This window comes from Hevea brasiliensis, chromosome 7 (assembly GCF_030052815.1).
Source record: "Hevea brasiliensis isolate MT/VB/25A 57/8 chromosome 7, ASM3005281v1, whole genome shotgun sequence".
NCBI classification, from domain to species: domain Eukaryota; kingdom Viridiplantae; phylum Streptophyta; class Magnoliopsida; order Malpighiales; family Euphorbiaceae; genus Hevea; species Hevea brasiliensis.
This window is the reverse complement of record NC_079499.1, coordinates 14971850-14984517: the sequence shown is the minus strand read 5'-3', so window position 1 is coordinate 14984517 and position 12668 is coordinate 14971850. Positions and strand designations below refer to the sequence as shown.

Genomic DNA, 12668 nt, shown 5'->3' with positions numbered 1-12668 from the left:
AGCATCCCATGAATATATATGTACATAAATAGTTAAATATATTAAGAGCATTTTTTTGCTACATTGTCAAGTAAATCTCACTGGGACCCGATCCTTATAGATATGGAAAAAAGGAATAGGCATGACTTTGAGTTAATTTTGTTGGCCCTCACAAATGAATTTAAGCGAAAGTTTGGCTTAGGTTGAGTTCGCTAGTAGATTTTAGAATAAGAGAGGTAGATAAGGGATTAATTCACATATTTATGTATGGAAATGCAATGTTGAGTGCGTGTGTAATTTCAAATTATCTTCTTGTCTTAGTATTAGGTGAATTTCTTGATATATGTGTTTTTATGTGCATTTTATACTTAAGAATGCATTCATTTCAGATAATTATATATAGAAGTTATGATTATAATTAATATCTAATTCCCTAAGTTGAATACTCATTTATGTTAAATATATTTTTTTCATGTGATAAGTGGATGTTATTAATATTTAAAATTTTGTAATAATTGTAGTGGTATTCCTTATGTTGTAAAACTAATTTATTTAACTTGTTATGTATATAAATGTTAGATTTTGTGTGAGTTGAGCTTCACATTATGATATTGGATTTTATTATTGAGAATGAGTTAAACTCTCTAAATTGTACATTTGTTTGTGCTACAGGTAGTGTGAGTTTTCCTCCTCGTTGGTTTGTCAATTTTATAATCGGACTTTATTCATTTAATTTCTTGAATTTAGGCATTTCATTTGTGACTTTATTTTTGAGTTGTAAGTCCTTTAAGCTTACTACGAGTTTCGAGAGTCTTATACCGACTCAAGTTTGTAAGAAGAGAAGGAATATTCACCTAGGAATTTCTCTCTATTCTTTGTTTTTCTTCTGTGCTATGGTTCCATCCCTTCTTTTCGCCGAATCACGGCCTCTTCTATTCTTTAAGAGCAAGGGGGCCTCCCTCCCCTATGCATCGACAGTGGGTTTCATCGTTCTCCTTTTTAGGTGTTTATAAATAGATCTTTGCAGGTTCAAAGCTTTATTGGTGAGGGATGCTGTTTTTGACCTGTGCAACCATGGTTCTCTGGCTATGTGTGTTGGCTGGATGGTTATGGTGGACATGGGAGATTTTCAGTCAGCGTGTGGGCTTTTATACTTTTGCATGGCATGGGAATGGGTTCAATTGTTGTGGTTGCCTATGAGGTGCAACTTGGAGGGTTGGACCGGAAGGTACAAATGGGACCCCGAATAGGCCTACCATCACTGTTATCTACTCGTTCTGGTGATTATACAAAACTTTCATAATTTCTTCCAAAGCAAGAGTTCTCTGAGTGTCATGATCTTGAACTTTAAAGGATTTGAGTAAATTTTAGTTTTTTACCAGTTATCATGGGTGTCAATGTGCTAAGGGCCTATAAATCAGGTGGTTCAATTTTGAGAGATCTTAGTATGTGTTTCAGTGCTGATTTCCCCATCAATGATGGATGAGGATGAGGGTGCTCCTAGTGATCCTCCTTGCAGCGCTACATCACAAAGCCTGGTTGAGTTATCAGGTTTCGGGTATAAACTATCTCAGCTAGGGTTTTTGATGGGTCTTAAAACTTTTGAGCTAGGGTGGTAGGTTTTTGATGAGTCTTGAGACTTTGAGCGAGGATGGTAGCTAGGTTGGGTTTTAGGCACGAGCCTCCATATATGTGGGCCTTTTAGACCTTTGGTAATGCGTAGTGTTGCTTAAGCCTCTGGGCCTAAGCGAAGGTCGCGTGCAGACTGCAGGACTCTGTTTCCCGCCGTCTAGCCTACTCGCTATAAAGCGTTCCTGCAGCCAATTGACAAAGGCCATAACGAGTTCTTCTCACTGTTCTAAAACCAAAAGCTCATTTCTCGAGCTCCTCTCTATCCTTCGATCAATCGATCAATCGATCAATCTCTTCTATTTTGTAAGGCCCAAAAGGTCGATTGTCGAAACCTAAAACCACTCAATATCTTCTACTTCGTTTTCCAAACGAAAATGGAGCTTCGTTCTCGTAAAAGAATCCCCAAACCCTCGATGAATGGTAAGGTTTTTGCTCTTCATTACTTCCTGATTTTCCTCTATTGACATGGCTTGTAAGATTTAAGAGGTTGAATCTTAGGTTGTTGCGTAATTTTAAAATTTTGATGATTAGGTTTTGAAAATAAGGTGATTGAGGGTTTATTGAGGGTTTGGATGGTCGTGGAAATTGTGATTTTGTATTTTGTTTTTGGTTTGTTTAATCTGATGATAAAAGTCGATGTTGTGTCTCTGCAAATTATTTAATACGTTTTAATTATGTCTAGATTGCTTTTTCTGCAATCAATGTTGCGCTGTTTCTGAGTTTTTTTGATGTATAATGCTGGAGCAGACAATGAGCAAGGGGAACGTGATTGCTCTAGTGAAGCTGATGGCAATAATTCACCGCATGGCTGTGGCTCTGATGTTGAATTGTACGTGCTGTCTTCGCATTCTGATGATAGCAGCTCAAGTGATGAATGTACTTTGCTTATCCTTTCTTTTAATTTGTTCATTTTTTCCTTTCCTTTTTTTTTTTTTTTTTTGTTTTGACATTTCTGGTTGAAGTTTTGTGCACTGATAAATCTGAATGATTTGGAATGAGATTATTTGGAGTTTTGATGAAAATTAATGATTAAGGGAATGCCTTTAAGGAGCTTTTATTCCATTGAAATGAATGAGGTTTGTGATATGAAAGGTTTGTTGGACATTGAATCACGTTATCTCACTCACACCTTGAAATATTGTTGTAGGTGAAATGATTCAAGATGTAGAGATTACACGCAAAAAACAAAAAGCAAATACTAAAATTGTTGTTGACATAGATGATCAGGAAGGTAGTTTTCTGGATTTTATGAGTTCTAGTAATCTTCATATTTCTAATAATCCGGAGCCTTCTACTAAAATAAGTATGACAGAAATTGAGTTTAATAATGAACAACAACCAGCTCAACCACCAAGAGCAGCTCGAGTTAAATTTATTGTAGAGAAAGGGAAGAGAGCATATAGGTCAAGAAGGAAGCGGGATAAAAATAGGTCAGGGCCACCGTTGATGTGGGAAGTTTGGGAAGAAGAACATGATAAATGGATTGATGAACACTTAGCCGAAGACGTTGATTTGGATCATCAACATGGTATTGTGAATGAAACGGCTGAACCACCATCAGAGTTGATTATGCCTTTGTTACGATACCAAAAGGAATGGTTGGCCTGGGCTTTGAAGCAGGAAGAGTCAGAGACCAAGGGGGGAATTCTTGCTGATGAGATGGGAATGGGTAAGACCATTCAAGCAATTTCCTTGGTCCTTGCCAAACGAGAAATTCTCTGGAAAACCCAGGAATCCTTTGGAGCCACACTTTTACCAGGTTCATCTGTTGATTTGAGTGGAATCAAACCCACCCTTGTAGTCTGTCCTGTTGTAGCAGTGAGTCAGTGGGTAAGTGAGATTGATCGATTTACTACAAAAGGAAGCACCAAGGTGCTGGTTTATCATGGAGCCAATAGAGAGAAGAGTTTTAAAAAGTTCTCTGGTTATGATTTTGTTGTAACAACCTATAGTACTGTTGAGGCTGAATTCAGAAAATACATGATGCCGCCTAAGAAAAAGTGTGCCTACTGTGGAAAGTCATTCCATGAAAACAAACTTGTTATTCACCTGAGATATTTTTGTGGTCCTGATGCCATTAGAACTGCAAAGCAGTCTAAGCAAGACAGGAAGAAGCCCAAAACGGTACCATCAGCTTCTATGCAGAAAACAGAATCTGGTAAAGACAAAAATCGTGGATTTCAGGATGATGTGATGAAGGGAGCTTGGAAGAAGAAAAGGAAACAGCATTTTGTAGATGATGATATTGAGGATATGGAGAACTCGGAAGTTGAACAAGCCTTGCGGAAAGAGAAATCACTTCTGCACTCGGTGAAGTGGGATCGCATTATTTTGGATGAGGTAAGATGGCATGAAGGAACTTGCTGGTGTCTTTATTCTTCTCCTTTGAATATGAAGTTGCCACTGTTTGATGTGTTGTGAACTTAAACAAAAAAATAATAGTAATAAATGATCTTGTATCATGTTAAGATCTTCTGCACTGCCTCCCCTTGTATTTTTCTATATCAACATACATGATGGTAACTCTGTTTATTTGGAGTTAATATATTAGCAAATGTAGAGAACAGAATTGGTAACATTATGCCTCTTTAAGAGTTTCCTGGTTGTTTATACAATTGAAGTGAATTCTAGAATGTTATCTCAAACTTTGCTATGGTTTCCCATGAGATATTAATGCTAATTTTCTCTGAAACAATATTAAAACGAAAATATGCTAAATTTATTATTAGGATTGGTTTATGTTTTATAGTTTCATCACTCATCTTTGTGCTTTACAGGCAATAGTTGAAGTTGGGATTGGAAGAACCTCTGACGATGCTGATAATGTGATAATTCATGTTTTTCTTAACCAAATCCAATAGCTAATTTTGCACTTTATTTTATGCCAAGAAGTGGGTTGGTTAGATAATTCTGTCATAAAATTCCAACTGTTGTTAGTCCATCTGAAATCAGTGACTTGGATTAAGCAAATATCACATTTATTTTATCTCTAACACAGGAATCAAAATCAGTAAATCTGTTAATGATGTGTTATGTTTATTTACATTTATTTTCTGTTAGTTTATAATGCATTTGATTTGATACGAATGCTGGAATATTATGTCTCAAGGGATATTTAGTATTATAAATATTAAGAGGTATCTCTTGTCTAACTTCATTTAATTGTACATTTTAATCTTTCACAAAAGGTCCCCCACATTATAGGAATATTATAGGATAATATGTATAATTCTTCATACTTTCTTTGCTTTCTAAATTGTTCTTACTCAAAAGTTCCCCCACATTATAGGAATATTATAGGATAATATGTATAATTCTTCATACTTTCTTTGCTTTCTAAATTGTTCTTTCATTTTTTTTTTTCTAATGTCCAAAATAGGCTCATTATGTGAAAGATAGGCGTAGTAATACTGCAAAAGCCATTTTTGCTTTAGAATCTTTATATAAATGGGCTCTAAGTGGCACTCCCCTTCAAAATCGTGTTGGAGAACTTTATTCTCTGGTAAGTTCAGTGTATTTAGAACAATTTACATTAGCAGTGAGGACTTTGTTGTCCAACTTATATATTTGGGCTTTCATTTACACAGGTACGCTTCCTGCGAATAGTCCCATACTCATATTACTTGTGCAAGGATTGTGATTGTCGAACCCTTGATTATAGGTATGCTGGTATGGTCTGAGATTCATAGGTTTTTATGATCTGTTTGACCTTGCTTGTGAATCTAATGTAAGGCTGATGTTAAATTAGCGTGCTTCTTTCTGGTATATAAATCAAAGCAACGGTTATATTAGGTATATTTTTCTCATTTCCTTAAGCAAGCAGCGTTTTAAAATGATTTTTGTACATCAAGAATTGGAATCCTAATGGGATTTCAGCCTATTGGGGCCCCACCTAGTAACCTATGTCATTTTCTCTGTACCACGGTCTTACAGCTGTTGAAGTTCGTTGATGCTAATTACAGATATAATTCATCTTCATATGACATGTCACCTTCAGGTTAAATATTGCATGTTTGCTGCTGAACTTGGAATTTCTATTTGAAAATTTGACAGTAAAGGTATTTGTAACAATGTACTTGATATATCATATATGCCTAAACAAGAATCTGGACTTTTAAAATACATTCCTTTTTTAAAAAGAAAAAAAAAATTCCTTCCCCTTTTTCTTCTTTCTCTTCCCCTCCCTTATATCTGGGGGGCCATTTTCTATTGTTAGCTGCTTAATTCTTTTTTTTTCCCCCTTCATTCGGTTATTAGAATGTCTGGTTGTTGAGATGGTTGCTTGTCAAGTTTAGTTTCATCCCATGTTGCTGTCTGCCTTTTCTCTTTCTCCTTTGTTTCTTGTCTGGATCATTCTTTGATTGAAATTTTAATGAACTTACATATTTGTTAACCTACTGCCCACTTACAGGTCATCAGCACAATGCTTAAGCTGCCCCCACAGTTCTGTGAGACATTTTTGTTGGTGGAATAAAGTAAGCTCTGCAGATTTCTTCTCAACTTCTCTTATTATTATAACTACCTAGGGCCAGGGGGTTATAGTTACAGAGCATGTTTTTTAATTGTAATATATGTTGGTTCCTTTTTCCTTGTTAGTACATTTCTAATCCGATACAAGCATATGGACCTCATGACATTGGAAAAAGAGCTATGATATTGCTGAAACAAAAAGTTTTGAGAAACATAGTGCTTAGACGTACCAAAAAGGGCAGAGCTGCTGACCTTGCTCTTCCTCCTAGGATGGTAGAGTTCTCCCACTGTAAGTTTAGATTTACAACTAGGCTAGTTGTGGGCTTTTTAATATCAATCCTGCACCTTTTCTTCTCCAGGTTATGTTGAGGCGTGATACTCTGGATGTTAAAGAAGAAGATTATTATCAGTCATCATACAATGAAAGCCAGGCACAATTTAATACGTAAGTCATGTTCTATCTTTGTTGCTTTCTTCTCATGCAAATTGCAATATCCCGGTCAACCATTCTTACTCCAATGTAAAGGGATCCTTGTGTTTTCTATTGTTAATTACAACTCAACTCAACTAAGCCTTTATCCCAAAAATTTGGGGTCGGCTATATGGATTCGCTTTTTCCACTCTGAACGATTTTGCGTTAAATCCTCAGAAATGTGTAATACTTCTAAGTCATGTTGTACTACTCTCCTCCAAGTCAATTTAGGTCTACCCATTTTTTTCCTTCTATCTTCTAACCTAATGTGCTCTACTTGTCTAACTGGAGCTTCCGTATGTCTACGCTTCACATGACCAAACCACCTCAATCTCCCTTCTCTCAACTTATCTTCAATTGGCGCCACTCCTACCTTTTCTCTAATACTCTCATTACAGACTTTATCTAGTCTAGTATGGCCACTCGTCCACCGTAACATTCTCATCTCTGCAACTCTTATCTTAGATGCATACGACTCTTTCAGTGCCCTTTCTATTGTTAATTACAATCCCCATAAATGTGATATGTTTATGCTATCACAGACGTTTGTGTATACTTGGTAAGACTGATTGGCCTTTCTTTCCTTTACAGATATGTTAGGGCTGGAACTGTGATGAATAACTATGCACACATATTTGACCTTCTAACTCGTTTGCGGCAGGTGAATGAATTATTCCTTTGTGTTAGTTTAATTTCGTTGAATCTGGAAACTTAATGTTCTATACAAAAGTGCCATTTACTTATAAATCATTTATGTAATGGGTTTTTTAATTGATTATTAGCTGATTCTGAGTTTAGTAGATGACTGATATTAGACATACCTATGGCATGAATGTTCATGCTAAGCCAATGTCACATATAAGAGAACAAGGTTTAAGAAGAAAAATGATAAGGAATAGATGAGCGAATAAGCGAGAAAGAGTTGTAGTTTTGCGAGGAAGATACTAGATTAATAGTTGTGTAGCTGAGATGAGCTGGATTGATGGGCTGGAATTGTTAAAAAGGTAGTTATAGTGGTGGGAAGAGTTATTCTAGGGAGAAAGAAGCTTTATAAGTAACAGCTATGTAGCTGGAAGAGACTCATTCAAGAAATAACAAGATTCTGTTCATTCTATCAATGTTTCTCTGTTTCTTTTCTTCCTCTATTTCTCTCTATTTTCTTCTGTTCCTTACTATTTCTTCTCTAACTGAGCGGGTTTATAACCCTAATGGTCAATAAGTAGTACCAAGAAAATTTGTTTTTACCATTGTTTGTTTCTGCGTAAAAACAAATAGGGAAATTTTTACTCTTCAATGCAAGAGTTTTGTGAAGCAAGGGGAAAATTTTAACTGTAAACCTGACCCCTTCTGATTTTGATTTTCAAATTTGAATACTAAATTCTTTGAAAAGCTTCATCCTTTTTGTATTTATTATCTTCCATTGATTATTCTTGTTTCTCTTGGTGCCAAATTACAGGCAGTTGATCATCCTTACCTTGTGGAATATTCTAAAACTGCGGTACAAAAAGAAGGAAAACTGGTTGATGCTCATAATGGTGAGCAAGACTGTGGCATTTGCCATGATCCTGTTGAAGATCCTGTTGTGAGTTTTCTTAATCTGTTATTATGTTCCTTCTTATCTTTGGATGTTTGATTCACGACACTCCCAACCTTTTGTTCATGTTCTCTCACCCTTAAGTAATTTGCTCAATATTCTTCTATCAACTTTTAATGCTTTTTAGGGGCTGTTTGGATACTGGGAATGAAAGTGTAGGAATGGGAAGGAGGGCTCATTCCCACTCCTTATTTTTAATACTTAACCTCCATATTGGAATGAAAATCAGGTCATAACAATTCATATATTCTTGATTTCACATTCACATCCCTTGTGTTCAAGATAATGAAATGCTCAAGGAATGTAAACAAAGAGTTGGTTCACATTCCCAGTTTCTAATGTCAATGTACAATTTGATTAATTGATTTCCCATCTAATACTCTTGTTATTTCAGGTCACTGCCTGTCTCCACGTCTTCTGTAAGGCTTGTCTGCTTGATTTCTCTGCTTCCTTGGGACAAGTCTCCTGCCCTACCTGTTCTAAATTACTTACTGTTGATTTGACTGCAAATTCTGGTGGTGGAGATCAGATTGCTAAGACAACCATTAAGGGTTTTAAATCCTCTAGTATTCTCAACAGAATACAGCTAAATGATTTTCAGACAAGCACAAAGATAGAAGCTTTGGTATGTTTTGCATGAAAGTCTTACGTTCATTTCTGTTCTTTCAATTAATAAAAGAACTTGCTTTATGATTTGAAAAGCATTATATGAGCATTTCATATATTTCCCATCCACTGTCTGATTTAGAACAAGAAGAACAAAGGAATCGGGAGAAAAAAATTCTCAAAATTTTATTAACTCTCAATTGTCATTAATATCATAATAATAGTCTAAGAAAAATACCTAAATTACATAGGTATTTATAGACTAACTATCCTTTTACTATTAGGATTAAGAAACCCTAATTAAATACTAATTAGGAATCCTATACAAACTTAAATTTCCTAAATAATTAAAGTACTACTTCCTAAATAATAATAAACTTAATAGAATTTTATAAATAATAAATTCTAAACCTACTAAAATTCTTTAACTTCCTAATCATACAATGAATATAATTCCTAAATAGAATTTGAATTTCCAATACTGCATCATTGTCGCTTTGACATTATTGTGCCCATTTGCAATCTTTTCTCAGAAGAAAATGGTAACAAGTGAGCGAAAGTGGTTACCGAATTAGAAATATTCCTTTGAAAGGTTGAAGCAGCTGAAGTAGGTTAACAACTCTGTTTTAAAAGAAATAAGGGTATTTTATAGGGTAGCTTAATAAATTCTGCAGCATTTGCATTTCATATCTAATTTGCAGCTTTTCAGTATATTATTGTTGTGATGAAGCAAGTTTATATGGCTGCAGAGGGAAGAAATTAGATTTATGGTTGAAAGGGATGGTTCTGCAAAAGGAATTGTTTTCAGCCAGTTTACTTCATTCTTGGATCTCATAAGCTACTCCCTACATAAGGTATATATGTGTGTATGCATTCTTGTCTTCTTATATCAGCTTCCAGTTGTCTTTGAACTTTTTTTTTTTTTGAAAATAATTTCTTTTAATGGGGTTTTCTTTCTTCAGTCTGGTGTAAATTGCGTTCAATTGGTGGGAAGCATGTCTTTGCCTGCAAGAGATGCTGCTATCAAGAAATTTACTGAGGATCCAGATTGCAAGATATTCTTAATGAGTTTGAAAGCTGGAGGCATTGCTCTAAATCTGACAGTAGCATCACATGTAAGTGCACTTTTTCCTTCTTGTGGTGGTTCGTTTCTTTCCATGATGCTCTGTTAATTTGATGCAAATAATGGGGCATGTGAATAACATAAATAATTTGTTCACTTAATTTAATTAGGTTTTTTTTTTTTTTTTTTTTTTTTTTTTTAATATATATTGTAAATGAAGTGATAAAGGCCTGTATACTTGTGGAAAGCAGAAAACTGTTTACATATTCTAAGAAAACATTGTTTTCATTTTCTATGGAAAACAAGGGAAAACATGGAAAATACATTCATTTGTCAATAATAGAAAACAGTTTTTTAATTCAAAAAAAAAATGTCATCTTTCATAATTACAAAAAAAAAATTATAAAAAGATGAAAACTTATTTTATTTATAAAATTTTTTTAATGTGTTATTCATTTATTTTATAATAATATGATTAAGTTTTTATTGTTGTAAATAAATAGTTTCCGAAATAATTATTCAGTCTTAATTATGAAGAAGTTATAGTATAATTTTGGTTGTAGCAAAATCATTGTTTCCATTTGGAAAATAAAACTTTTGTTTTAAAGGAAAAACATTGGAAAACAACTTGAAAATATTTTCCAATCTTAGTTAAATTTTGAAAAACTAGATAACTGATATTCCAGTTCTTTATTTGGAGAACTAGCACATGTGAACACCAAACTCAATTTTCTAGTTTTCTTGGGAAACTTTTCCAGGAAACTACTCCAATTTTTACAAGTGATTTGTGTGAATTTTCTTACCATTGAGGATGAATAATTATTTGTACTCTGAGATTAGGTCACAATTACTAGTTTCTCTGGTGTTTAAAAATTCGAATTAATTGGTCACTGATTTGATTCAGTGAGTCCCTCCATTCATTTTTCTACTAGTCAACTGATATAAAGCAGTCAAAAGGTCTAAAATACATATAAAATTCCAAAAATACCCTCTATTAATCATTTTTCTTTTAATTTTTTTGAAATTATTTTTTAGAAGTTAAAAAAAGAAATTAGAAAAAAATTTTGAAAAATGTTTCTTTAAAAATTTTTTCTTGGAAAAAGATTTTTACTTGTTAATGGGGTATTCTCAAAATTTCACATGCATTTTAGACCTTTAACTGTTTTCTGAACGGTTGACCAACGGAAAATTGGATTAAGGGACTAAATAGTTTATTAAATCAAATGTCGGAGACTGATTAATTTCATTTCCAAACAGCATGGGCCTACTACTACTAGAAAGTAATTATGACCTAATCTCAGGGGGTGAATAATTATTCACTCTTACCATTTTATTAAAACTTGTCACAAAAACCTCAGTTTTTAGTTTTTGGTTAAACTTGGTGAATATCTTTCTTCTTCTTTTTTCCTTGTGACGACTTCATGTATTTTTTTTTCCTTTTTTTCATTTTTGTACTCTAATTATTTGATCCTTTATAACAACCTGGTCATTATATTCAATTTTATGTTCCCTTTCTTCTGGTAATTATACATTGTGTGTGTTCTTTGTTCCCAGTTGTTATGCTATTCTAAATCATGGTTTCATGTTTAGGTTTTCTTGATGGATCCTTGGTGGAACCCAGCTGTGGAGCGGCAAGCTCAAGATAGAATTCATAGGATAGGGCAATACAAACCAATCAGGTGTGCATTTAGCCTACTATTGCAAGACTTTATGAAATTCAAAGCTAGGTAGTTTTACATTAAGGGCCTACTTTTGCTTTGCATTTGTAGAATTGTGAGATTTATTATTGAGAACACCATTGAGGAGAGGATTTTACAGCTGCAAGAAAAAAAGGAGCTAGTGTTTGAAGGGTTAGTCTTAAATGTCTTCCAGCTTTCTTATTTATTTATTTTTTTTAGGTGTCTTCCAGCTTTCTTATGTTGTTCTAATGGATGAATTCCATTTTGTTTAATATTTGTTTATGATGCCTCTTATCACAGGACTGTTGGTGGCTCGTCAGAAGCCCTGGGAAAATTAACAGAGGCAGATCTGCGGTTTTTATTCGTCACTTGAATGTGAAACTGTGTGCAGTTCTTTGTAGGCTGTGGTAAAAACTATAAGTATATAAATGTTTGTAATTTTGTCTTATTATTAGTGTTAATATTATGGATGGTTTTGAGTATTTGCCCAGTCAATATCTGTACTGGTAATTAACCTACATGAAAATTAAGTGGCTGGTGTAAGCTTTGGTGACTACTGACTAGATTTAGGTCTTATTTCAGTGGTTAGATGAATACTTAGAAGTAAAACTATATTGTAATTTTTATTGGACAATGTTATCCAACTTCAGCTGCTTGAGAGATGAGGGAAGCATTTTGCTTTGTCTACCTTTCTCACTTGCCTCGCAAGTTCTTTATGTTCAACATAAGGTCTATTGCCTTCCTACTCCATTGAGGTTTTTTCGCTTGAAAGCCTATAAGGTGAGAACTATTCAGTGCAACAGTTGTATGTACAATTGATACATTTTGATTGTTGATTATTATGGGATCCACATGGAATCTAGTATAATCAATGAATCTAGTATAATCAATGGTCATAATAAAATTATTTACATACAAGAATTGTATTCTAAAATTTCTCATTATAGGGTAGGTTATCCCATAAACATACATTGGGGTGAATAATTATTTCCTCTCTTCATTCAATTTTCTTTGAATTTATTTGTAAAATAATTGAATAAATTTTGTTTAAAAAATGTCTTTAGATAAATTTTTGTGCTGATAAGATTGCTATAGCCTATATGTGCTGCCTCTTTAGCTACGGAAGCTCACCCTCCTTTCCTCTGGAAATTCACCGAATTGGAAGCCCGCATG

General features: G+C 34.1%; 1 protein-coding gene across 2 annotated transcripts; it reads left to right on the top strand.

Annotated features, from left to right (window-relative positions):
- The first annotated feature begins 1508 nt into the window (after positions 1-1508).
- On the top strand, positions 1509-12191 carry LOC110669885 (DNA repair protein RAD16). 2 transcript variants are annotated; one of them, XM_021831727.2, is made up of 16 exons: positions 1518-2031; positions 2359-2487; positions 2759-3951; positions 4991-5113; positions 5199-5272; positions 6023-6086; positions 6208-6354; positions 6441-6526; positions 7145-7214; positions 8010-8135; positions 8542-8772; positions 9503-9607; positions 9716-9868; positions 11407-11495; positions 11586-11666; positions 11796-12191. In XM_021831727.2, exons 1-16 carry the CDS (start codon positions 1986-1988, stop codon positions 11866-11868), a joined length of 2790 nt encoding a protein of 929 aa, XP_021687419.2. In that variant the 5' UTR covers positions 1518-1985; the 3' UTR covers positions 11869-12191. The 2 variants fall into 2 exon arrangements, with proteins under 2 accessions (XP_058006006.1, XP_021687419.2); XM_058150023.1 differs by lacking the exon at positions 6208-6354 and having other exon boundaries at positions 1509-2031.
- Positions 12192-12668: the final 477 nt, after the last annotated feature.